At 39.5% G+C, this 26,090-nt stretch overlaps 2 protein-coding genes and 1 long non-coding RNA gene across 3 annotated transcripts in view; 2 read left to right on the forward strand and 1 right to left on the reverse strand.

Moving 5' to 3' along the window:
* Nucleotides 1-161: 161 nt before the first annotated feature.
* The window catches only part of LOC137771904 (uncharacterized), an 82,018-nt gene continuing 56,089 nt past the window's right edge, over nucleotides 162-26,090 (forward strand). The window contains exons 1-2 of the long non-coding RNA XR_011075424.1: nucleotides 162-273; nucleotides 3,973-4,069. This is a non-coding gene — a long non-coding RNA (uncharacterized lncRNA). The remainder of the gene's footprint in view (nucleotides 274-3,972; nucleotides 4,070-26,090) is intronic.
* PATE3 (prostate and testis expressed 3) lies at nucleotides 18,628-20,551 on the reverse strand. The gene is made up of 3 exons (XM_068556560.1): nucleotides 20,503-20,551; nucleotides 19,188-19,310; nucleotides 18,628-18,770 (listed from the first exon to the last, which is right to left on the reverse strand). The coding sequence occupies exons 1-3, from the start codon at nucleotides 20,549-20,551 to the stop codon at nucleotides 18,628-18,630; spliced, it is 315 nt and encodes a 104-aa protein (XP_068412661.1).
* On the forward strand, nucleotides 24,825-25,491 carry PATE2 (prostate and testis expressed 2). Its single transcript, XM_068555675.1, has 2 exons — nucleotides 24,825-24,942; nucleotides 25,302-25,491. The coding sequence occupies exons 1-2, from the start codon at nucleotides 24,825-24,827 to the stop codon at nucleotides 25,436-25,438; spliced, it is 255 nt and encodes an 84-aa protein (XP_068411776.1). The 3' UTR covers nucleotides 25,439-25,491.

The following is a 26,090-nucleotide window of genomic DNA, read 5'->3' on the forward strand; positions in this document are numbered from 1 at the left end:
GATTTAAACCCGAAGAGCGAACGGCCCCCTCGGCCCCGCCCTCCTCCTTCCTATTGGCCCAGAGGGTGAACGTCTTCCAAGTGTACATTCCGATTGGTGCCTATTTTCTCTTGGCCCTCCCCCATGGGCGGGAGGAGGCCTGGGACTCCGGGCTTGGATTCGGCAGGGCCGCCACCCGCCGAGCTCCAGCGCGTAACCCGGAACTGTCGCGGCGTCGCTTTTAGGTGTCCCCGAAGGGGAGGAGAGGACTCTCAAGCTTCGGTTAACAGCGAGGTAGCTGGATTTGGGGAGAGGTGTTCTAAACGTTCCGTCCACCTCAGGGGAATCAGTCTCCTCCCTTCCCTGCTCCGGCGGCTGCGGGGCTGCGAGACACCGGGGAGGTCGGCTCTCAGAGCCGGGTTGGAGCCACTTCCCCCGGCCCCGCCTCTTGCCTCCTGTAGGTCGCTCTGGAGTCTGATACGCGCAGGTTCTGTATAAAGACCGGACGCGCAACCGCAGAGAGTCCTTCCCGCGGTTTCCGAGGCTCTCTGATTTGACGCGTTGCTGTGTCTCCAGCCCTTGCCAACGTGACTGTCAAACTGCTCCCGCCACTCCAACTTCCTTGGGTGAACGAGGCCTCGCTTGTGGTTTTCCTCTGGAATGCTCCCGTCTACTCCCTTCGCATAATCTTACCCTTAAATTTGTTTTGTTTTGTTTTGTTTACGTACCTGGGGGAAAAGGTCTAGTGCTTTGGGAGTTGCTGACGGTGAGACCTAGAAAAGAAAAAGGGTAGAGGTCGTCACAGCTCAGTGTCCTCGTCACTGCCCTGCAACCTAACTAAAGCAACTTGTCCTCCTCATCCGGAGCGTTCTGTACCCCACCTCACAACAAATAGGAAGGTGACAAGTTTAATTTACACTATTAAATTCAGGAGTCAGTGAGAGGGAGAAAATAATCTGTAATCTTTTCCTCCAAACTTCATATTACCTCTTACTCTTACCCCTTTGTCCCAGGGCCTTTGCACTACCTCTAAGGCACTTTGGATTTGTTGGGGGAAAGAAGAAGGAATAAACAAAGGAGAAGAAGACAGAAGTAGTTTGTGAAAGTTTGAATGACCCGACCCCTAGATTTCCAGTGTCTTAACACGACTTTAGTGCACACATTCTTTTCTCATGAACAAATATCCCACGTTTTGGTTTGGTCATCTCATAGCTGCATGCCTTTTTCAGTGGCATTGAATTTGTCTTAGAAACAAGAGCGGACAGAGTCATTTTTCTTACCTACTGCTTTGCTCATTCAACAAACTCCTTAAACACACCGCCCCATTAGTTTCTTGTTGTCCTTTATGTTAAAATTTTATCTTTGAAACCCTTTAATCAGTAACTTGAAGGATCTATCGTCCGTCATCTTTCAAGTGGTATCTTGTGTTCAACTCAATCCCTGTTATTTGGTGGACCACTTCCTCCTCCAGCTTTGTCTAGATCTGATTTGATAATCCTCGTGGTTCCTTGAAATCCACTGAACCCAGGTCAAGAAAACTTAACCAGGGCCATGTAAACTACAGTATATGGAAGGAAATCCTATTCCTGCAAACCAAACTGCATCTTTTAAAAAAAAGTATTTAGGAAAATTTCAAACATAAGGAAAAAATGAAGCTCTGTGAACTCAATGCCAGCCCCAGCAATTGTTAACTCCTGGCCAATCTCGCTGCTCCCATATCACTATCTACATAACTCCTCTTGTGTTTCTTTGAAGCAAATAGCAGGCATCTGAAAGCTATAAATATAGCAGTATGATTTCTAAAAACATAAAGGACTTTTAAAAAGTGTAACCACAATATTATTATTACAGCTAAAATATTTAATGTATTTCCTTAATATCATCAAATATCCAGTTTAATTTTCTACTTGCCTCGTAATTTTTTTTTTTTCTCTACTGTGCTTGTTTAACCCAGGACCCAGTCCACTTCACACATTGTGATTGGTTGATACGTCTTTCAAGCTTCTCTTATTCTACAAGTTCCACCTGCATATTTTTCCCTTGCAATTTGCTTGTTGAAGGAACCAGGTTGTAGGTTCTGTGAAGTTTCCCATAATCTGAATTTTGCTGATTGTGTCTAAGTGACGTAGTTTAACATGGTTTCCTTACCTTTCGGTAGTAATGCATCCTCTTCCAGATGCTTTCCCTAATTGGCCTAGCTAGTTTAATTAACGCATCAGGATCTTTATGCATTCGAATATTGCTTTCAACTGGTTATATCCTCATGTTTAAGTTAATCACTCCTTTATGATATCTTTGCTTACCTCACCCCTTTGTTGACATTTTCAAACTCCTTCAACTATAGACCTCTTATCTTTTATTTGCATGTGTGTGGATGGTAGTTTAAGGAATACGTGAGAATGAGATCTTCCAGGAGAGTACAGAGTGAAAAGAGAAGGCAGCCTGCTCTCTTCTGGAAACTCTCATCTGTTGAACTCTGGGAGACTACCCTGTCCTGTTTCTGCTCCTGCCTCTCTCCTCTGCCTTTCAGTTGTTGCTGGTCCCCAAGGATTGGTCTTTTTTTTTTTTTTCCTCCCTTGGAGAGCTTATTAGTTTTTTTGTTTCCACTGTTCATTTTATGTGAGATAGTTTCAAAATCTATAATTTCAATCCTTACTCTCTCCTGAGTTTCTGAAATCTGTCTTATCTGCATATTAGAATTTCTACGTGAATTTCTTTTCATCTTTCCAAATGCAGCATATCTGAAGTATTACTCATCTTTCCCCTCTGGATTCACCCTTGTGATTTCCAAGGGTGAATGGTATTATCATATCCCTGTGCTCTCACCCCTTAAGAGATGATCATTTTTCAGTCTTTCTCATCCCCATGTATCTCATTAAGTTCTGTCATTTGTTCCCTTGTAAAGTCTCATCTCTCTTCCTTCCATTTCCTTTTTTACTACTAATCATTAGTTCAGCCCTATTATTTTGTTCTTGGATTCTTTCAGACACATTTAATAATACTGAAGAATATGGGATAGTAGCTAAGACTGTAGGCTCTGGGTCATATTATCTGGGCTCAAATTCTGACTCCTCCACTGCCTAGATACGTGACCTGAGCAAGTTATGTAGCCTTTCTTTGATTCTGTTTTCTCATTGTAAAAATGGAGATGATAATTCGACTTCCTTTGTATGTCTTCTGTGAGAATTAAATGAGAAAAAGCACATTAGCATAGTGTCTATGGAATAATAACTCACTTCATTATAAATATTGTATAGTATTCTTTAGTCTTTATAATATTCTTTATTCTATTCTTACGAGAAGAATAGCTCTCTGCCTTCCCTTTTATCTCTCTTGGCTCAGTCCATCCTATACATCATTGCCAGAGGAGTAGTCCTAAAACATTAATCAAGTTATTCTGCTAAAGCACCTGCAGTGGTCTCTCTTTGCCACAGTAAATTCATTCTTCTTGGGGCCCTGCATGATCTGGACCCATCCTGCCTTTTCAGCCTCATTTCCCAGGTCCCCTCTACTCAAGCTTCCCATTCTAGTCAGTCTTGTTTCTTCACTGTCCTCAAAGCCACTTGGTTTATTTAACTTTGGATCCCTTCCTTATCTAGATTCTCCTCTTATCTCCTTTCAAATCCTATGCCTCTTGAAAGCTCATCTCCAATTTACCCCTTCCACCAAGCCATGCCTGATTACCCTCAGCCACTGGAATTTGACCCTTTTTGAAATTCCTATAGCACTTACCTTTATTTCTCACTTAACTTCTAAAATACCTAGACTGAGACTGTTAATATTCTGTTTAGTTTAATCTTATCTCTTCATCCCAAGCTGCTCATTCCTTTCCAGTCTTACTTTCTGATACTTCATAATGTGAGCCCTTCACCAGTCTACTCATTAAGCATTCAAATGTCAGCAATGATTATTGTTATAACTATGATGATGTACACTTCTACCATTGCTCATACAGGACCTTCTCTGCTCATCTCTCTCTCTCTTCTTTTTTAGCAGTCACAAAGGCAACGGTTGTAAACGAAACAGCAAGGGTCAGGAATCAGGAGACCAGAGTTCTCTTCCCAGTAATTTGCCAGCATAATTTGGACAGGTTAGTTTCTCTTTGTTTTTCTTCTCACCTGTTAAATGGAGTTACATTAGATATTATGTTAATTGCTTTCAGTTCTAAAACCCTTTCATTTTAAATCTATTTAAGGGCCAACTCAAGTATGTTATTCCCAATCATTCTTATTTATGTCTTAAGCGCTGATACTCATATCTTGCTTTTTATTCTTCTTACTTCTCCAAGTGTGTATTTCTTTTCCTCCCAAGAAGATCAAGCTCTTTGAGGGCAGGTATATGTCTCATATTTGCTGTTATTTGCCGCAACTATCAAAGCTCTGTGTGTAATGGAATTCAGTGTGGTTGGATTAAATTTTAAATTAAATGTCCTGCCATTAAATCAGAACATTTAATTACTTCCTTTCACTCAGGAGCAAAACTCCTGTCCTGAAATTCCTAATAACCAGTGAGATGCCCCAGCTGGGAGGGGCAGATGCTGTATGAGTTGATGTGGAATGAAATATGGTGATGTTGTAAGTCAGAGTTTCTCCACCTCAGCGCTGTTGATATTCTGGGCTGGGTGAGTTTTTGTTTGGGAGGACTGTTCTGCACATTGTAGGACGTATAGCAGCATCCCTGGCCTCTACACCTTAGATGCAGTGGCATCCCACTAATGACAATCACACGTGTGTCCAGATATCACCAAATGCCAACTGTGGGGGCAAAACCATCCCCAACTGAGAACCACCTCTTATAAATGAAAGTCTTAGACAGGACATGCCAGGTGGTGAGTGAGGTTTTCTTTACACCATGTTTCTTTGTATCTGCTGTACTTCTTACAGATGTTTACAGTTTTAGAAATGAAAGAATTAAGAACCGAGTAGAGTTTTTTGTGTGCAGAAGGGAAAATATCAGAAAATTTCTGTGCCCACAGTCCAAGGAGAAGTAGCAGAGTAAAGCCAGCATTTAGGTGGCTTCATAGAAAGTAGTTTCAACCTGAGGCTCAGAGAGAAAAGGACCCTGATTTCTCAGAGCCTTAGGAGGTTGTGAGAAGGAATTTTAATTTTGGAATGAAGAAGGAAAGTAAGATACCTAGGAGAAGAATTGGCCCAAGGGTTGACCTAGAGTAGGAATGAAAGAAAGAAACAGGGGAACCCTGGGGAGGAAAGAAACCCTTTGATGCCTTAATGTTGCGGTTATCGTGAGGTTTTGATATAGCAGTCTATATGTATACAAGATTGCTTTAAGTTGCTAGTCTCTTAATTTCACATGCATTTCCAATGTCCTGCATTTGTGCTCTCCTCTTGATTTCCTGCCTTTACTATATGTTTTCCTTTACTGTTAAGCTTTCCCATTTGTAATTTTCTTGTTTCTAGTTGTGGGCTTTTCTTTTCTGCCTAGAGAAGTTCCTTTAGCGTTTGTTGTAAAGCTGGTCTGGTGGTGCTGAATTGTCTTAGCTTTTGCTTGCCTGTAAAGCTTTTGACGTCTCCGTTGAATCTGAACAAGAGTATTCTTGGTTGTAGGTTTTTCCCTTTCATCACTTTAAATATATCATGCCACTCCCTTCTGGCCTGCAGATTTTCTGCTGAAAAATCAGCTGATAACCTTATGGGGATTTCCTTGTATGTTATTTGTTACTTTTCCCTTGTTGCTTTTATATTTTCTCTGTCTTTAATTTTTGTCAATTTGATTAATATGTGTCTTGGTATGTTCCTCCTTGGGTTTATCCTGTATGAGACTCTGTGCACTTCCTGGACTTGGGTGACTGTTTCCTTTCCCATGATAGGGAAGTTTTCAGCTATTGTCTCTTCAAATATTTTCTCAGGCCCTCTCTCTCTCTTCGCCTTCTGGGACCCCTATAATGTGAATGTTGGTGTATTTAATGTTGTCCCAGAGGTCTCTTAGACTGTCTTCATTTCTTTTCATTCTTTTTTCTTTATTCTGTTCCACAGCAGTAATTTCACCATTCTGTCTTCCAGCTCACCTTTTCGTTCTTCTGCCTCATTTATTCTGCTATTGATTCCTTCTAGTGTATTTTTCATTTCAATTATTATATTCTTCAACTCTGTTTGTTCTTTAAATCTTCTAGGTCTTTGTTAAACATTTCTTGTATCTTCTCAATCTGTGCCTCCATTCTTTTTCTGAGACTTTGGATCATCTTTACTATCATTACTCTGAATTCTTTTTCTGGTAGTTTGCCTATCTCCATTCGCTTAGTTGGTCTTCTGGCGTTTTATCTTGTTCCTTCATCTGGACGATATTCCTCTGCTGTCTTATTTTGTCTAACTTACTGAGTTTGCAGTCTCTGCTTTGCAGGCTGCAGGATTGTATCAATAGTTCCTCTTGGCTTCTGGTATCTGCCCCCTGGTGGGTGATGCTGGTCTAGAGGCTTGTGCAGGCTTCCTGGTGGGAGGGACTGGTGCCTGCCCACTGGTGGGTGGAGCTGGTTCTTATCCCTCTGGTGGACAGGGCTGTGTCAAGGGGGCTGTTTAGAGGTGGCTGTAGGCTCAGGAAGACTTTAGGCAGCCTGTCTGCTGATGGGTGGGGCTGTGTTCCTGCCCTGTTGGTTGTTTGGCCTGAGGCATCCCAGCACTGGAGCCAACAGGTTATTGGGTGGGGCCAGGTCTTGGTGTTAAAATGGCAGCCTCCAGGAGAGCTCATGCCAATGAGCACTCCACAATACCTCTGTCACCAGTGTCCCCATTCCTACAGTGAGCCACAGGCACCCCCTACCTAGCCAGTATACCCTCCAAGACCAGCAGGTAGGTCTGGCCCAGGCTCCTATGAAGTCACTGCTTTTTCCCTAGGTCCCGGTGTGCATGAGACCTTATATGTGTCCTCCAGAGTGGAGTTTCTATTTTCTCCAATTCTATGGAGCTCTTGCATTCAAGCCCTGCTGGCCTTCAAAGCAAATGCTCTGGGGGCTCCTCCTCCTGATTCCAGAACCCCAGGCTGGGGAGTGTGACATGGGGCTTAGTACTCTCACTCCTGTGGGAGAACCTCTGTGATATAATTATTTTCCAGCGTGTGGGTCACCCACCCAGCGTGTATGGGATTTGATTATATTGCGTATGCACCCCTCCTACAATCTTGCTGTGGCTTCTTCTTTGTCTTTGGATGTATAATATCTTTTTTGGTAGGTTCTAGTCTTTTTTGTCAATGGTTGTTCATAGTTTGTTGTGATTTTAGTATTTTCATGAGAGGAGGTGAGCTCAAGTCCTTCTATTCCACCATCTTGTCTCCTTCCTCAGGGACATTTTCTTTACTGATATAAAATAAACTTTTTCCAGCCTGGCTTGAGCATGTGGTGAGAGAGACATTAACACCCCACCCTCACCCCAGTTACATACACCCTCATTAAGAACTTCTTAATAAAAATAAATAAAGTTAAAATTTAATAAATAAATTTAAATTTAAAATAAATTTAATAAATAAATTTAATACATTTAATAAATAAATTTAAATTTAAAATAAATTTAATAAATAAATTTAAAAATAAATAAATTTTAAAAATATATATGTATATTTTTAAAATTAATTAATTTATTTATTTATTTTTGGCTGCATTGGGTCTTTGTTGCTGCGCACGGGCTTTCCCTAGTTGCAGAGAGCAGGGGCTACTCTTTGTTATGGTGCGTGGGCTTCTCATTGTTATGGTGCGTGGGCTTCTCATTGCAGTGGCTTCTCTTGTGGAGCATAGACTCTAGGTGCGTGAGCTTCAGTAGTTGTGGCTCGTGGGCTCAGTAGTTGTGGCTCGTGGGCTCTAGAGCACAGGTTCAGTAGTCGTGGCGCCCGGGCTTAGTTGCTCCGTGGCATGTGGGATCTTCCCAGACCAGGGCTCGAACCCGTGTTCGAGCAAGACCCAAGCCCATTTTAAACGTCTGATTACATTAAGTTTGCTGACACCCCAGTGGCCAAAGCAAGCTACATGGCCAAGCCTAGAATTAAGAGACTGGGCAGGTTATCCCACCTACAATAGGAGGACAATGAAAAATTATAGGTCAGAGGATGTAGACAAAACGAGGGGTGAATAATTGGAGCCAGATAATGCAATATATTTACTATCCATCATGACTATGTGAGTCTTATTCTAGGGATGTAAGCGTGGTTTAATGTTAAAAAATATCAATTAATATAGTATTATAATAACTGAGAAAAATTAGATGATCATCTTCAAAGAAAAGAAGTCATTTGACAAAATTTAACACCCATTTATATGAAAAAAAACAGTAAAAGGGGAATTGATGAGTATCTTTTTTTTGTACTTTATTTTTTATAAATTTATTTATTTTTTATTTATTTATTTTTGACTGCATTGGGTCTTTGTTGCTGTGCACGGGCTTTCTCTAGTTGCGGTGAGCGGGGGCTGCTCATCGTTGTGGTGCACGGGCTTCTCATTGTGGTGGCTTCTCTTGTTGTGGAGCATGGACTGTAGGCGTGCAGGCTTCAGTAGTTGTGACACGCAGGCTCAGTAGTTGGGCTCTAGAGTGCTGTCTCAGTAGTTGTGGTGCATGAGCTTAGTTGCTCCGGCATGTGGGATCCTCCCGGACCAGGGATCGAACTCGTGTCTCCTGCGTTGGCAGGCAGATTCTTAACCACTGCGCCACCGAGGAAGTCCCAATGAATATGTCTTTAACATGATAAAATGATGTATACGTCATTCCCAAAGCCACTATTTTATGTAATGGGGAAACATTAGATGGTCATGCTAAAATAAGGAATAAGGCAAGGACAGCTCATTAATATAATATTAGAAGTATAGCCAATGCAATTAGACAACAGAAAGCAATTAGAGGGCTTAGAATTTGAAAGGAGGAGGCAAAACTATTTTCTTTTTCAAATGAAAGAGTGTATAAAAAATCTTATGAAACCAAAAGAATCAATAGAAAAACTGAGATATAATGATAATTTATTAAAGTACTCGGACATGAAATTAACATTCAGTTATCAATAGCCTTTGCATTACAATAACAACTTAGAATATAAAATGGAATCTCATATACAACAGAAAAAATCCATATAAAGAAAGCTATTAAAACCTCCTGAGAGATAACAGTAGTTGGCTTGAAAAAATACCGGTAAAAGCATACCATCACTTTTTGCCCTGGAGTTAGACATGTTGAATATAAAGATCAACGGGAAGAATAAACAAGAAATGCCAGCAAAATGCTAAAGAAGAGCAATGAAGGAGGGCTAGCTTTTTCAAATATTGAACTCAACTACAAAGCCTCTATAATTAAAACAATATTAATACGTGAATAGTTGAAGAGAACTTCTTGAAAATATTTCCATGATGGTTTAAATGGCCGTTAAAATTTTTTTAATTGAAGTAATGCTCCCTCTGTTTCTTCCTATGTTATAACCCTCAAATATAACTAACAGTTCTGAATTCTGTCATCATATGTCTGTCTTACTTGTTTTAAAGTTCAGGTAAATGAAATTGTATAAATGAAATGCACTGTACCCTTGTCTGCCTGGCTCCTGTTGCTCGTCATCGTGTCTTTGAGAGTTATCCATGTTGCTGCATGTAGCAGTAGTTCAGTCTTTATACTGTGACGTAGTGTTGTGTTGTACAAATATACCACACCATCTTTTCTGCCGTTGATGAGCAGTTGTACTGTTTCTAGTTTTTAGCTATCACAGATAAAGCGTCCATGAACATTTTTTTGCAACTCTTCTGTTAGAAAACAGACATTAATAAAAAATTGACTGTGTGTTGTTTGTCCAAAGGAAGCAAAATAACTCTATCAGCTGCTCTAAGGGCATGAAAAACAATGATTAAAGCAATCTTCTAATCTGATCCAGGACTAATATGGCTGGGAACAGTTAAAAGGTTCAAGAAGAAGGTTGGGGTTTTAAATGAAATGCTTTCTGGAAAAGTAGACTATGAAACTATTAAATAATTCTCTTCATTTGTTTAAAGATTAAAATGTAGCACATTTTAATCACAGCTGGGCCTTTCATAGGGGGATTCAACTGGAAATGTGACCTCCCAAAATACACACTAGCCCTCCAGTGAGCTAATTTCTATTAAAGAAAGAAGTGCTTTCTAAGGAATTTGGAAGCCCAAACAGCTTGTCCAATTGCCCTGAGTGATAAGGGGGGGAAAAGACAAGTCTTTAGAACCAGAGGGATTAGAGCTGTTATAGTGATTTAAGATTGTGCAATTTATGCTAATTCTGTCATCTCTCTTGGCCTCTGTTTACTCCTCTGAGCATTCTTATAAACATCTTTTTTTGGACCTATTCACTCATTTTGCTACCTAGGGTAGAACCACTAAGTCATAGGGTGCACCTATAATGAGGTTGAGAACATACTTAGCATATTTTTTCAAACTGATTGTACAGTCTCATCAGCAACATTTTTCAGATACTTATTGACCTTTTGGGAATTCTTTTTTGTGAAGAACTTGTTCAAGCCTTTTGCCCATTTTTTGTTGTGTAGTTTGTCATTATCAAATGGATTTTTAATTTTTATGAGATATAGTTGTTATATAACAATGTGTAAGTTAAAGGTGTACAATGTGTTGATTTGATACATTTATATATTGCAATATAATTACCACTGTAGCGTTAGCTAATGCCTCTATCACATCACATAATTATCATTTCTTTTTTGTGGTGGGAATAATTAAGATCTAGTCTCTTAGCAACATTGAAGTTTATAATTGTGTATTATTGTCTAATCACTATTTTGTGCATTATCTCTCTGGGACATATTTATCTACTGGTTGCAAGTTTGTATCCTTAAACAACATTTCCCCTATTTCCCCACCCTGAAGCCCCTGGTAACCACCATTCTACTCTGTTCTTACTAGCTTGGCTTTTTTAGGTTCCAAATACATGGGAGATCATACAATATTTGTCTTCCTCTGTCTGATTTATTTCATTTAGCATAAAGCCCTCAAGTTTCATTCTTGTTACTGCAAATGGCAGAATTTCCTTCTTTCTCATAGCTGAATAATATTCCATTGTATATATATGTACACCACATCTTCTTTATTCATTCATATTTTGATGTTGATGGAGACTTAGGTTATCTCCATATCTTGGCTATTATAACTAATGCTGCAATAACATGGGAGTGCATATATATATATTACTTTTGTTGCTTGTGATTTTGGTGTCATGTCTAAAAACTTTTGCCAAGACCAGTGTCCAGAAGTTTCTTTCCTATGTTTTCTTCTAGAAGTTTGATGGTTGAAGAGACTATTCTTTCCCCATTGAGTGTTCTTGGCTCCCTTGTCAAAGATCAGCTGACTGTAAATGTAGGGGTTTATTTCTGGGCTCTCTATTCTATTTCATTGATCTGTGTGTCTATTTTTATGCCAGTACTGTACTGTTGTAATTACTATAGCTGTGTAGTATAGCTTGATATCAGGAATTATGATGCCTCCAACTTTGTTCTTCCTTCTCATGATTGCTTTGGTTATTCAGTGTCTTTTGTGGTTCCATGCAAATTTTAGAATTGTTTTTCTATTTCTGTAAAAAAAATGCCACACCATTGGAATTTTGATAGGTATTGTGTTGAATCTATAGATGGCTTTGGGTAGTATGGACATTTTAACAATATTAATTCTTCCAGTTCATGAACATGGGGTATCTTTTCATTTGCTTGTATCTTATATTTCTCTCATCAGTGTCTCGTAGTTTTCATCATATAGATCTTTCACTTCCTTAGTTAAAAGGTATATTGTTTTTTATGTTATTGTGAATGAGGTATTTTTATTTCTTTTTCAGATGTTTTGTTGTTAGTGTATAAACACAACTGATTTCTGTGCATTGAGTTTATATCCTGCAACTCTACTGAATTTGTTGATCAGTTCTAACAGTTTTTTGGTTAAGTCTTTAGGGTTTTCTATATTGAAGGTCATATCATCTGCAAATATGACAATTTTACTTCTTCCTTTTCAATTTAAATGCCTTTTATTTCTTTTTCTTGCCTAATTGCTCTGAGTAGGGCTTCCAGTATATGTCAAATAACAGTGGTTAGAGAGAGCACCCTTCTCTCATTCTCGATTTTAGAGGAAAAGCTCTCAATTTTGTACTGTATATATAATGTTAGCTGTGGGTTTGTCATATATTGCCTTTGTTATGTTGAGGTATGTTCCTACTATAACCAATTTTTTGAGGATTTTTATCATGAAAGGATGTTAATGTTTTGTCAAATGCTTTTTCTGCATCTATTGAGATGATCGTATAATTTTTATCTTTCATTCTATTAATGTGGTGTATCACATTTATTGATGTGCATTGGTTGAACCATACTTGCCTCCCAGAGATAAATCCTATTTGGTCACAATGTATAATCCTTTCAATATGTTGTTGAGTTCGGTTTGCTAATATTTTGTTGAGAATTTCTGCCTCTATATTTATCAGAGATATTGGTCTATAGTTTTCCTTCCTTGTAGTGTCCTTATCTGGCTTTGGTATCAAGGTAGTGCTGGTCTTGTAAAATGAATTTGGAAATGTTCCTTCCTCCTTAATTTTTGGGAATCCTTTGAGAAGGATTGGCATTAGTTCTTCTTTAAATGTATGGTAGAATTTGCCAGGGAAGCCATCTGGTCCTTCAGTTTTCTGTGTTGGGAGGTTTTTGATTGCTGATTCAGTCTCCTTACTTATTATTGGTCTGTTCAGATTATCTATTTCTTCCTGATTCAGTCTTCATAGGTTGTATGTTTCTAGGAATTGATCCATTTCTTCTAGGTTAACCAACTGATTGGCCTGTAATTGTTCTTAGTAGTCTCATATGATCCTTATTATTTCTGTGTTATCATTTGTAGTGTCTCCTCTTTCATTTCTGATTTTATTATTTGAATCTCTTTTTTTTTTTCTTAGTCCAGCTAATGGTTTGTCAATTTTGTTTATCTTTTCAAAAAAAAGAGATCTTAGTTTTGTTTATGTAAAAAAATTTTTGGTCTCTATTGCATTTATTTTCACTCCAATTTTTGTGATTTCTTTGCTTCTGCTAACTTTGGGCTTAGTTTGTTCTTCTTTTTCTAGTTCCTTGAAGTGTAAAGTTAGGTTGTTTATTTGAGATCTTTCTATTTTCTTAATATATGCATTTATCCCTATAAATTTGCTTCTTAGAACTGCTTTTGCAGTATGCCATAAATTTTAGTATGTTGTGATTCCATTTTTATTTGATTTCTCATTTGATTTCTTTTTTGAGTCATTGGTTGTTCTGCAGTGTGTTGTTTAATTTCCACATGTTTGTAGATTTTCCAGTTTCCTCTTTTACTGATTTCTAGGTTCATACCATTGTGGTCAGAAAAAAATACTTGGTATCATTTCAGTCTTTAAAAATTTCCTAAGACTTGTTTTGTGTCCAGATGATCTATCTGGATCATCTATCTGTATGATCTATCTATTGCTGAAAGTAGGGTACTGAAGTTCCCTACTACTGTTGTATCATAGTCTATTTATCTTTTACTCTGCTAGTATTGTCTTAATACATTTATGTGCTTCATAAAGTTGGGTTTTTATATATTTATCATCATCATATCTTCTTGGTGAATTGGCCCCTTTATCATTATATATTGACCTTCTTTGTCTCTTGTTACTGTTTTTTGGCTTAAAGCCTAATTTTTGTGATATAAGTATAGCTACCCCTGCTTTCTTTTGGTTTCCTCTTGCATGGATTACCTTTTTTCATCTCTTCACTTTGAGCCTATATGTGTCCTTAACACATTTTTAACTGGAGACATATTATAGCCACAAGCATTAGTTTCTGCAAAAATCTCCCAGTCAATAATGTGTTAAAACTGAAGTCAGTCTCTTGTAGGCAGCACATGGTTTGGTCATGTTGTTTTATCCTTCCAGCCACTCTGTGCCTTTTGATTGGTGAATTCAATCCATTTACATTTAGAGTTATTATTGATATGTAAGGACTTACTAATGCCATCTTATTAATTGTTTTCTGGTTTTTTTGTATTTATATTGTTTCTTTTTCCTGTTGTTTCTGCCTACCTTTGTAAATTGGTGTTTTCCATGATGGTTTGCTCTGTTTCCCCTTTCTTTATCTTTTGTGCCTCTACTCAAGGGTTTTCTTTTGTGGTTACCATGATTCTTCCCCCCCCCCCCCCGCCCAGTTTTATTGAGAAATAATTAACATACATCACTATATAAGTTTAAGGTGTACATCATGATGGTTTGGTTTACATATATTGTGAAATGATCATCATAATAGGTTTAGTTAACATCCTTTATCTCATAGAGATACAACAAAAAGAAAAAAGGTCTCCTTGTGATGAGAGCTCTTAGCAACTTTCTTATAACTGGAAGTTTGTACCTTCTGACTATCTTTTTCCAATTTCCCCTCCACCATGAGTCTTATATAAGACATCTCATAGGTAAAATAATCTAGTTCAACCTGATAGCAACTTAATTTTGATTGTCTATAAAACTCCACTCTTTTACTTCATCTTTTTTGTATTTTGAGGTCATTCTTTACCTCTTTTTATATTGTGTATTTATTAGCAAATTATAGTAGCTAAATTATATTTAATGCTTTTTCCTTTGACCTTTGTAGTATAGTTAAGTGGTTAACAAACCATGCTATTAGAGTTTTCTAAGTTTGACTGTATATTTACCTGTACCACTGTGTTATATATTTTCATATATCTTCATGTCATTAATTAACATCTTTTTATTTCACCTTGTATAACTCCTTTCTGCATTTCTTGTAAGGCAGGTCTAGTGGTGATGAATTCCCTCAGCTTTTGTTTGTCTAGGAAAGCTGTAAGATTTTTATGTTCTGGATACAAGTTCTATGTAGGTTATCAGTATTGCAAATATCTTCCCCAAGTCGTTAACTTGTCTTTTCACTCTCTTACTGATACATTTTGATGAACTGCCATTCTTAATTTCAATGAAGTCTAACTTATCAATGTTTAAAAATGGTTTTGCTGTTCAGGTGATGTTTAAGTAACCTTTTGCCTATTCGAAAGTTACAAATACATGCTGTGCTTCCTTCTAGAAGTTTTATTGTTTCACTTTTCACTTTAAACCTACAATCCAGTTTGAATTTGTTTTTTGTGTATGTTGTGAGGTAGAGGTAATGTGTAGAAAAATTTAACTAAGTAGAGAACCCAGAATTAGTGTTAAGTGCTAATGGAAATTCAGCATATTATGAAAGAAGCATCTCAAATTAGTTGAGAAAAATATAAACTTTAAAATAAATGTTTTTGGTACCCTGAGATAACCATAATTCAAAAAGATACATGTGCCACAATGTTCATTGCAGCACTATTTACAATAGCCAGGATATGGAAACAACCTAAATGTCCATTGACAGACGAATGGATAAAGAAGATGTGGCACATATATAGAATGGAATATTACTCAGCCATAAAAAGGAATGAAATTGAGTTATTTGTAGTAAGGTGGATGGACCTAGAGTCAGTGATACAGAGTGAAGTAAGTCAGAAAGAGAAAAGCAAATACCGTATGCTAACGCATATATATATATATATATAATCTAGGAAAATGGTACTGATGAACCTAGTGGTAGGGCAGGAATAAAGATGTAGATGTAGAGAACGGACTTGAGGACACGGGGGGGAAGGGGAGGCTGGGGTGTAGTGAGAGAGTAGCATTGACATATATACACTACCAAATGTAAAATAGATAGCTAGTGGAAAGCTGCTGCATAGCACAGGGAGATGAGCTCGGTGCTTTGTGATGACCTAGAGGGGTGGGAGGGAGGCTCAAGAGGGAGAGGATATGGGGATATATGTATGCATGTAGCTGATTCATGTTGTACAGCAGAAACTAACACAACATTGTAAAGCAATTTTACTCCAGTAAAGATGTATTAGAAAAATAAATTAAAAATAAATGTTGTTGGACTAATTGGCTAGTCATGTGGAAATAGATTAAATTGGATCAATTTCTTACAAGGGTAAATTCCAAATGGAGAATCAAAATGTTAATTTAAATCCATGAAAGTATTAGAAGGAAACATGGATGAATTATTATCTAACCTGGAGCATAAAAAGTGGCTGAATTCCATTAGTTATCAGTAAGTGTAAGATAACTTTTACGATGAGTAGACTAGTTAAAATTTAAATGACTGATAGGACTTCCCTGGCGGTCCAGCAGTTAGGACTCTGAGCTTCCACTGCAGGGGGTGAAGGTTTGATCCCTGGTCAGGGAACTAAGATCCCACATGCTGCAAGGTGCAGCCAAAAAGTAAAAAAACAAAAAACAAAACAATAAATGACTGATAATAATTGGTGATGGGAATTATGTAGAGTAACTGGAATTCTCATACAGTACTGGTAGGACTATATATTGGTACCACCACTTTGGTAAACTATTTGGCAGTTTCTTTTAAAGTTATGCATATGCCTACCCTATGACTCATACATGTTACTTTTAATTACCTACCAAAGAGAAATGAGTGTGTATGTCCATCAAAACTCTTATATGAAAATGTTCATAGCAGCTTTATTCACAATAGCCCAAAGCTGGAAACAACTCAGTGTCCATCAATAAGAGAATTGATTTAATAAATTGTAGTGTATGTATACAATGGGCAAAAAAAGAATAAACTTTTGATATAAGCGAAAACATGCATGAATCTTAAAAATATTATGGTGAGTGATAGAAACCAGACTCAAGGTAGTACTTTCTGTGTAATTTCTTTTATAATAAGTTCAAGAACAGGCTGGGACTTCCCTGGTGGCACAGTGGTTAAGAATCTGCCTGCCAATGCAGGGGACATGGGTTCGAACCCTGGTCCGGGAAGATCCCACATGCCGTGGGGCAACTAAGCTCGTTTGCCACAACTACTGAGCTTGCGCTCTAGAGCCTGTGAGCCACAACTACTGAAGCCGTGCTCCTAGAGCCCGTGCTCCACAACAAGAGAAGCCACCACAATGAGAAGCCCACGCACCGCAACGAAGAGTAGCCCCCGCTCGCTGCAACTACAGAAAAATCCGCGCGCAACAATACAGACCCAATGCAGCCAAAAAAAAAAAAAGAACAGGTAAAATTAGTTCTATGGTGATAGAAGTTAGAATAATACTTTTGGGAGTGGATTGTTACCTGAAGAAACTTACTAAGGTGATAAAAATATTCTATGTTTTAAATGAGATGGTGGTTATATAGGTTTATACATTTTTCAAATCACATCAAACTGTATATTTAAAATATGTGCATTTCATTATATATGAATTATACTTCAATTAAGAAGGTAATTATTATTCAACTCATAATGAATAACAGATCTTGTTAACAATAATCAATAGGGCTAAAATCTGTTAGATGAAAGATTGAAGGGAAACTTTAGATGGTATAGATAAATCTGAGAACAAGCAAATTTATGTGATCAATCCTGACATCATTAAAACTAGGAAAACATGTGCTTTCAGATATTTCCAAGGGTTGGGCCAGATTACCCTTTCTAAACTTCCAGGCCTATTTCATACTTGATATAATAAAGTATTGATTATGAATTTTGAAGTAAGATTAGCTATTGAGTTTTAGAAGAATCCCATCAAAAAAAATTTTTTTTAGTTAATATATTTGAATAGTGGAGGGTCCCATAATAAGAAATGTCCTTTTCATAATCTTTTTGAGAAAAACACATGGTATGTTGGCACTGGAGTGAACATTGTATGTCTGGTAGGGAGTAGAGGTTACCATTCCCGGTACACTCAACAAAATAGGTAAAAAACCAGAAAAGTCATGCTAAACAGATGGACAAGAAAAATTCCATCAGCTTTACTGGCTGTTCAATTAAACACAATAAAGTTTAATTGGCCAGCTAAAGGCAATAGAGATGAATAAGACAAGGCACATGTTCTAGCTGTGATCTATAACATACTAGGGTAAATTAGACAAACAGAGAAATGATTCATTTTTGTGAGAGAGTGTCAAAAAAAAAAAAGTACCCATAAAGTGACTTGGGTATTCAGAAGAGGGAGAATTTGTATAGTCATTGTGTTCATTGCTGGGGAGGTCAGAGTAGAGGTGGGTGGCAAAAGAGGAAAGGAATTGAGAAGACTAGAAGAGGAATAGGAAGAAATCAGAGTTGTAATGTATCTTGAATGTATATCTTGACAGGCCTAGAAGTGGCTATATGTGAGCTGTGAATGTCACAGAGGCAGGAAATTCTTTATTTGCTGTTTCTTACATTGTATGTGGAGACACTGTGTAAATGCTAAAAAAATCATGACTGAGTGTGAGATGGACACTGTCCACGGGGGAAAATAACTTCTTGCCACTAGAGGAAAACCTTGAGTGTCCACCATCTGTTTTGTTGCTGTTTCTGCTTAATCATGGCCATGATAAGAATTTCTAGTCCGCCTCCACTATCTAAGATAACCGCAAGGAACTAGAATGGTCTTGTTTTAAAGTTTTCTACTGGGCCTCTTGGGGGAGGCCTCTTGAAGTACAGAAATGCCAGACCCTGTAATGGGAGAAATCTGTTGTTCAGAATCATTATCCTCCGACTGAGGTAGGAACCAAGCTTGAGGCAACAGGAGGGATAACACTGAATTACAGAGAGAGCTGAGATCCTTCCAGGACAGACAGGGCAGAAAAGCAAGGGCGGGCAGACTGTGAAGGCAGAGAAACATCAATAACATTTTAAAGGGACAACTTAGGAGAAAAAATATTTTAGATTTTTGAAGTTACAATAATTGTAGTTGCAGCATGTATGAACATAAGTTCGATCGTTGAGTTTGTATGTCAATTCTCTGCAGAATCTCTGACACACCATATATGATAACTGGAGGATGTTATCTGTAATAAGAAGGAATCATAGAAAATAAGCCAGTGATCTAAGTTCTTTAAAGACAAGTCAAACCTGGCACTAGTCCTGTCAGTAAAAATTTAATTAGGCATCCGAGGTAGGTTTGGGGTTGGCTTCCCATCTTGTACTTCCCAAGGGGACTGAGGCAGGGAGATGAAGAAATCACAGGTCCCCTGCAGGGGTTATTTGCCTAAGTTCCCTGGCAACCCTCAACTCTTTGTACAGATGCTTCTTCCTCCTGTCTCATTTCCCCAAGTCCTCTTCTGTCTGCATGCACAGGGACCCCTGCCCAGGGGTATAAGGCACTTTGGTTCCTCTCTTGAGTTGGCCTTAGTCTGAGATAGGAAATTGGTGAAGTACTCTCCTAAGAAGTTTCTAGGAATCTCACAGCACCTCCTCTAACTTACCCTGGAAGACCTTTAAGATCATGCATGTCTCGTGCTTCTCAGCAACACAGACACCGAAGCCCCTTCTACAGCGATCTGTCTGTGTGCGAAGGTGACATGTTATGCATCTCAGGGGTGTCACTGCTGGAGAGCACAGAGCTGGTGTGAGGCCAGGGGAGGCAGGGACTTAGAAGAAGCTAGACCTATCCAGGCCTGGGGTGCGGGGTGCGGTGCAGGGGCGGGTGGAGAGCTGGCGGCTGGGATCCGGGAGTAAGCAGCTGGATCTCTCACCAACTCCACATCCCCGAGAAATGCCTCTGTGAGAGTTAAAGGTTTCTGGTCCCGACTTCAGCCCTTTTAACCTGGTGACTTTGAGCAAAGATTTAGCCTCCGGCTAAATGGTTTTCCGGCTTAAAAATGGTTCTGTTAATGCTGGCCTGGCTTACCTGGCAGCACTGTAGTGTATCACAAGAGTGTGATAATGAGGCTGAGAGCTTTAAACTGTTTTACCTATGCTAGCATTACTACGATGGGATTTGTGAGACTGGCGGCTTGCGTATTGTTAGGTGATATACTCTGTTTTTAACTTGGAACTGAATCTACGTGAAGACCTCGTGAATTATATCATAGTCAGTGCCACTTTATGTGGTACTGTGGGGTGAGCTGGTCAAAATACAGGTTTAATTAAAAAACACCTCTCCCGGGTGCACCTAAGTGAGGAGGTAGCATGTATGGAGCATCTCATATGGGCCATGTTCTCCTACTTTGTATCTGATTTAATCCTCACAAAAGCCTTGTAAGTAGGGATTCCCCCATTTCTCAGGTGAGCAACCAGAGGAACAGAGAATTTACGACAGTGACTGAAACATGTTTCAATCTGTCTGATTCCAGTGCATCCAGTATCTTCTTTCCTGCAATCACTTGTTGTAATATAAAAATCCCTGATAAGGGCATCAAAAGCCCTTGATAGCACCAAAACCAGCGACCAAATTATTCATTGTAGACTCAGCAGATGGGATACAGATTTATAAGTGGAAAGGATGTCCTGAGGAAAATCGCACTAGGAGTTTTGATTATGGGGAGTGGTAGGGACAGAGTGGGGAGCAGTCTGATGGGGCGGCCACAGCGGCCTGAGCCCTTGGTGGGGAGTGGCCGAATGTTGAAGAGGGCAGACAAGTTGGCATGGAGGCCCAGGGAGCTTTCTGAAGGCTGGCTTCCCCTCCCACATAAACGTGGTCAAGACTCAGCCCCACATGGATACCAACTACACGTATGGAGTTCCATGGGGCTGCCTAGATCCTGTCTCTGGAGCCCACTCCTCAAGTCTGTGACTCACCCACAATGCAGCAGACGACGGGTAAGAGCAACAAGAAGTGTTTGTCCATGCTGACAGAGAAGTCTGTTACACAGGAAGAAAAGAAGCCAGGGTCTGCAAGCACAGGTCTTCAGGCCACAAGAAGAAACCTTCCTCTTCATCATAGGGCAGGGATTATTCATGCCTAAGGGGAACCAATCACACAAGGTTCCCTCTGGGAGCTCAAGTTCATGCTCACTCCACCCCATAGCAGAGAATGATAATTAATAAATGTTGGAGCTTACATGAAGTTAACTTTGTTTTTTTATATACTGTTCATCATAGTAATTATTATTAATGCATTTATGATATTATCATTCTTATCCCAATTTCACAGAGGAGGAAACTGAGGCTTGGTGAGGTCCAGCATCTTACCCAAGATCACATATCTAGTGACCTATAGTGCCAGTACTCAGAGCAAGACTTTCTCGTTCCAGAAGCCATACTTTTAACCATCTTGATTGAATGCCTCTTGGAGATTTATTCATACACTCAACTAATATTTATTGAGAGCTTTTATGGACCAGGCACGGTTTCATGTGTAAGAGCAGAGCAACGAATAAGTCAAAAAAAAGCTCACCTAGCTCCACACTTTATGGATGAGAAAACGAAGAGTGAAAGAGATGAAAAGGTGTATAATCTATGACCAAGCTGAGCCTTCCACCTAGAATTTCTGATTCTCAGCCCAGAACTCTTTCACTTTACTAGAAATCTGTTCTCCAAGGCCAGGGACTGTTTACTTTGTAGGGCTGTGAAATCATCTCTAGAATTATCACATGGCTTGATCTTTAGGAAATTTATATTGTGAATCTGGCCAGTTTTGCCCATGCTTTAGGTATCTATCTCTACAAAAGTTAACTCAGGTAAGGTTCACCATGGGTAAACCACTGGAAAATTATGACCAGTTCTGGCACTGTCAGTCTCTGAAACCCATCAGTGAGCTTATGGTAGTTTGGCTAGAGGCAATAGGAATCTTCTATCATGAATTCATTTTAACGACATGTTCTTTAGTTGTAGGAACAATATGTTCATCAAAGTATCTCAAGTATGACATTTTTAGATATCAGATAAAGATTGGGGGAAATAAAGTCTTAGCTCAAATGCCACAAAATTTATAGTGTTCCTTTTCTACGACCAGAGTGTGGAGCCCATCTTTGCCTAAGAAGAGAGGCTTTAAACATGAGGGGATTTGTTCCTTTGAAAAGAATTGATTCTAGAATGGCAATCAAGATTGTGAAGTCTTTGAATCTCATTTTCTATTCTTCCATCTTTCAGGAGAAGATGTTGGAAACTAGATGGCATTTTTCAGGACTTTCCAAAGGCTTATCAAGAAGGCAAACTTCTGAGCCTTTATTTGTCACCTGTTTTCTCTTCTCTCTCTTTAAAGCGAGTGACTCTAGAATCATAGCAAAGGAAGAAGAAATTCTAGGTTAAACCACAGAGGGCTTTCCCAGTTTCTACTCTTCTTCCTTCAAGGTGCCCCTTGGCAGATATTTTCTGGAAGGCCCATTGAGTTCTGAATCTCTTTTCTACGGGATTATTTTCAGTTAGGATTGTAGAATTTTGCAACTCCACCCAAGCAAGAGGTTCTCTGATCTACTTCTCATCCTACCGCAGTATCTCATCCATCAAATTTTCTCTTGTAAACAATGTCTTGTGGTATGTGTGAGCCTTCTAAAGTAGAATGTGTATTTGTGGATGTGAATCTGGAACTCGAAATAGGGGTCTGAGGTAGAGATACGGAACTGAGCATCATCAGCTCGTGGATGACCTCAAGCTTGAGCTATGAGAACGGGACCCAGTTCTCGCCTAGTCTCAGTGAATCAGAACTCAACTAGTTCCCAGCTGCTAACCCACCCAAAGCAAATTAAACAGTTTGTTCTAAAGCTGACTGTGTCTTCACAGTTCATTCTAGAAGACAATGTAATTAATCTTTCCATCTTTTCCAATACCCAAAGCCAAATGTAAGCCTCGCTGCAACTTAACACCCGACAGGATGCTCCCAACATCATCCTCACAGCCAGGCTCTTGGCCCTTGAATGCCAGAACCCAGTTACAGCCTCCACCTCATTGCCTCTCTCAGTCGGGTGCCCTTTCCTGCATGTGGCTCCTTTTGACTGCAGTTTCTGACACCTACCCTAGCAAAAGGGCCCAGGCTTCTCCTGAAATTTTAAGCACTGCACAGGGAGTTAGTGCTTGATAGTTTCCAGGGCCTTAACAAATATGAGCTTTCTCTTTTCACAGACTTTAATAAACTACTAATACCAGTCCTATGATGAAAATTGTTCTGGACGTCAGTAACTCACCCAGAGTCACATGTTGGCAAGCAGCAGAGCCAGGACCTGAACCCATGTGTGTACCAAACTTAAGTTTGGGATAAAGGGAGATGTCCTTTCTAGAATTCAGTATTGGTACAGAGGAGTGGGTACTTTAATGTCTTTTCCAGCCCTGGGAAAAATGACTCTTTTCACTGATGTCTTGCAATGGCACAATAATGAGCAGGAGATCCCATTTTATGTGCTTGGGACAAAGTAATCTCAGCAACAAGTGCAGTGCATTGTCCCCTTGAGCCCCTCTCTTTACCCATATGCCATCACCTCCAACAAGGTGCATCTCTCTGAGTTTCTTGCTCACCCATGTCTCTGGAACCACATGACCAGTTCTCATCCCAGTGTGTCAGGTTGCCTGACATCTCTGTATTTTGACATTTGCTGTTTCTTTGGGTGCCTGTCCCTATTCACTTCTTCTAGCTAACACATCACTAGCCTTCAAAGTCCAGCTCAACTATCCCTTCTTCAGGGAAGCCTTCGCTGGTCAGGCAGTCAACTTTGAATGTCTCTCATTTAGGACCCCATAGCCAACTGCGCTTGATGTACTTGTGGTCTCCTTAACTAGACTCAAGTCTTTGTGAGGCCACAGAATAGTGGCCTGGTTTGCTTGGTGCCTTCTCTTTCTGTGATTTTGGCATTTGGTATGTTTGTAGAAAATATTTACTTTAAAAAATCCATGAATTAGTTAATAACACCTGAAGGCAAACTAGACACATCTCACCTTTCTGCTGAAACGTCCCTTTCCTACACCACAGAAGGGACACTCAGTATTTCCCCCACATTCAGACTATACCTGGAATCCTGAACTTCATTCCTGGTGCTTCAGTCTAAGTGAGACAAAGACAAATCTGAGATTATTCTGAGATTAGTGAAGACAGCTAAAAGGAACTAAGGTGTCCAAATCCTGTCTTGAAATATCTGAAAGGTTAAAATGTGGGAAAAAAAATTTGACTTTACTTGCAGAGCACAAGGCTTAGCTATACAATAATGAATAAAGAATGTATATATATATATGTGTGTGTGTGTGTGTGTGTGTGTGTGTGTATATATATATATATATATATATATATATTCATCATTGAGGAGAATTTTAAAATAGATGCCTTAGGGGCATTGAGACTCCAGTTGGTGGTTTGGTTGATTCTGGGAACATTGAGGTACTGTTCGTCACTGAAATTTTATGATTATATGATCTAGATGAATAGCCCAAGGACAGAACACTGGGGGAGATCGACCAGTACCTTCCACAGGCAACTGCACACGACCAAAGTCCCAGGATGTTTGTTCTGTTTCTGCTGTGCATAGCCTTTCTGGTCTGCATGAGTAAGGGTAAGTCCTGGAGACAGAGGAAGGGTTGGTTGTTGAGTAAGAGATGGGAAGATGCTGGGGGAGGAGAAATTTCCAGAATTGGCTCTTGGGGCTTTGGCTGATGCATGTGTGATTATGACAGGGAAACTTCTTCTTTTCACAGGTGAATTTCGTGAACATCTGATAGGTACGACCACAGCTAGTCTAAAGTCCTTGGTAAAAAGGTTATTGGTGACATTTTTGGAGTAAACCTTCCCCTCCATCTTTTGAGAGAGCTGTTATCCATTCCTACTATAGAATCCTAGGAGTTTGATCTTCTCCCAGACCAATTTAGTCCATTTCGTGGAGTAAGGAAGCTAAAATCCCTGTCTTTGCTTCCTTTTCCCCATTACTGGACAAAATCATTAGGCTAGATAAGGGGTTCATTACTTGGGGACCATAGATAAATTTTACAGGAACTCCAACCTTTTGAGATTATATACAATATTTGATTTATGTCTGTATAAGTTAGCTTTCACAAGATTATCAAAGGGATCAGGGTCCCGAGATAAGTTGCGAACCACTAGTCAATAGTAAGTTCCTGTTGGGAAGCCCCCAGGCCTGGAGAACCTTCTCCATACTGCATCCTTTAAGCACCTCTTTCTGTGTCTGGCAGAGCCTTCGACGATGTGTTATAAATGTAAAAAATATCATCTTGGGATATGCTATGAAGGCATGAGGTCCTGCACCCTGAAGTACCACCAGACCTGTGCTGTTGAAAACATTTACTTACTTACCGGAAAAGGTAGTGTTGGGTATAAAGTGACTGCGAAATAACCACCTTTTTCCCCTTAGAGACAGTTACCTGCTTTTGTCCGCGGAATACACGGGTGAGTGGGATGGGTGAGGGTGGGGTGGTCCTGCAGAGGGTATGGCAAAGATGGACTTTTCCTTAAGACAGCACTGAGGAAAGGAAAGGTGAATGTTCCTTATATGTTAGGAAATAAAATCCATTCTCTGGGTCAGTAATTAATAGACTCTGTCTTTTAGCTCATTTGGGTCTGGAGAAGAATCAGTGAGTCTCTGAAAAGAGGTTATTCCTAGGAATATGGTAGGAGAACACAGAGTCATTACAGTTATATTCGCTTTCTTTCACCTCCTCAGGGCGGAGTATGTATTTTTATTCAAAACTGTCGTGTATGACCAACTGTGAGGACATCAACTTCTTAAGTTTTGAAAAGAGGACAGAGCTCATCTGTTGCAAACATAAAAACTATTGCAACCTCCCTGAGGGAGTCTAGTTCTGCATCTCTCCTGGATTTTTGATTATTCTTCAACTCACCATCCCCTTTATCTTTTCCCCCAAACCTGTATTTTGCTCTCCACTTCTAACCAATGGTAGAGAGTGAGAAAACCAGCTGGTAGTGAAGAGTAGCCATCATAAGGAGGCTACTAGGAGATAACTGATTCTCGTTAACGATGGAGCACTAGACGGAATGTTTGCAAATCCCCGCACACGGCGTTCTGGTTTTCTTATGATGGTGCTGCCGTGAATAGTGTTGGGTTTTAAATTGGTTATTTATTATCTCCTATACGGAAATGCAAAGACTTGGGTCAAAATAATCCCAAGCTCGTCCTGGGAATTCTGTGATCATACTTTATCCTTGTCCATACCCACTCCTCCGGGCTGGGATTCTCTCTTGATTAGCTCTGACACCTGGCACTCTCCTTTTGCCCATGGGTTATGGAGATAAATGAAGACTAACTCCAGTTTCCCAATTTGCCGGCAACATGAGCCCCATCTTTCTCTGGCAGAGCTCTTAGGAGGAATCTCAGGCCTGGGAAAAATCTGGACAGGCAAAGGGATGAGGCATCAAGAAAAATTTTAGGGGCATTTCAGTTTGTGGAAACTAAGATATGAGAAACAATTTGGTGTGGGTGGAGTTATCATGG

This window comes from Eschrichtius robustus, chromosome 11, assembly GCF_028021215.1.
Source record: "Eschrichtius robustus isolate mEscRob2 chromosome 11, mEscRob2.pri, whole genome shotgun sequence".
NCBI classification, from domain to species: Eukaryota; Metazoa; Chordata; class Mammalia; order Artiodactyla; family Eschrichtiidae; genus Eschrichtius; species Eschrichtius robustus.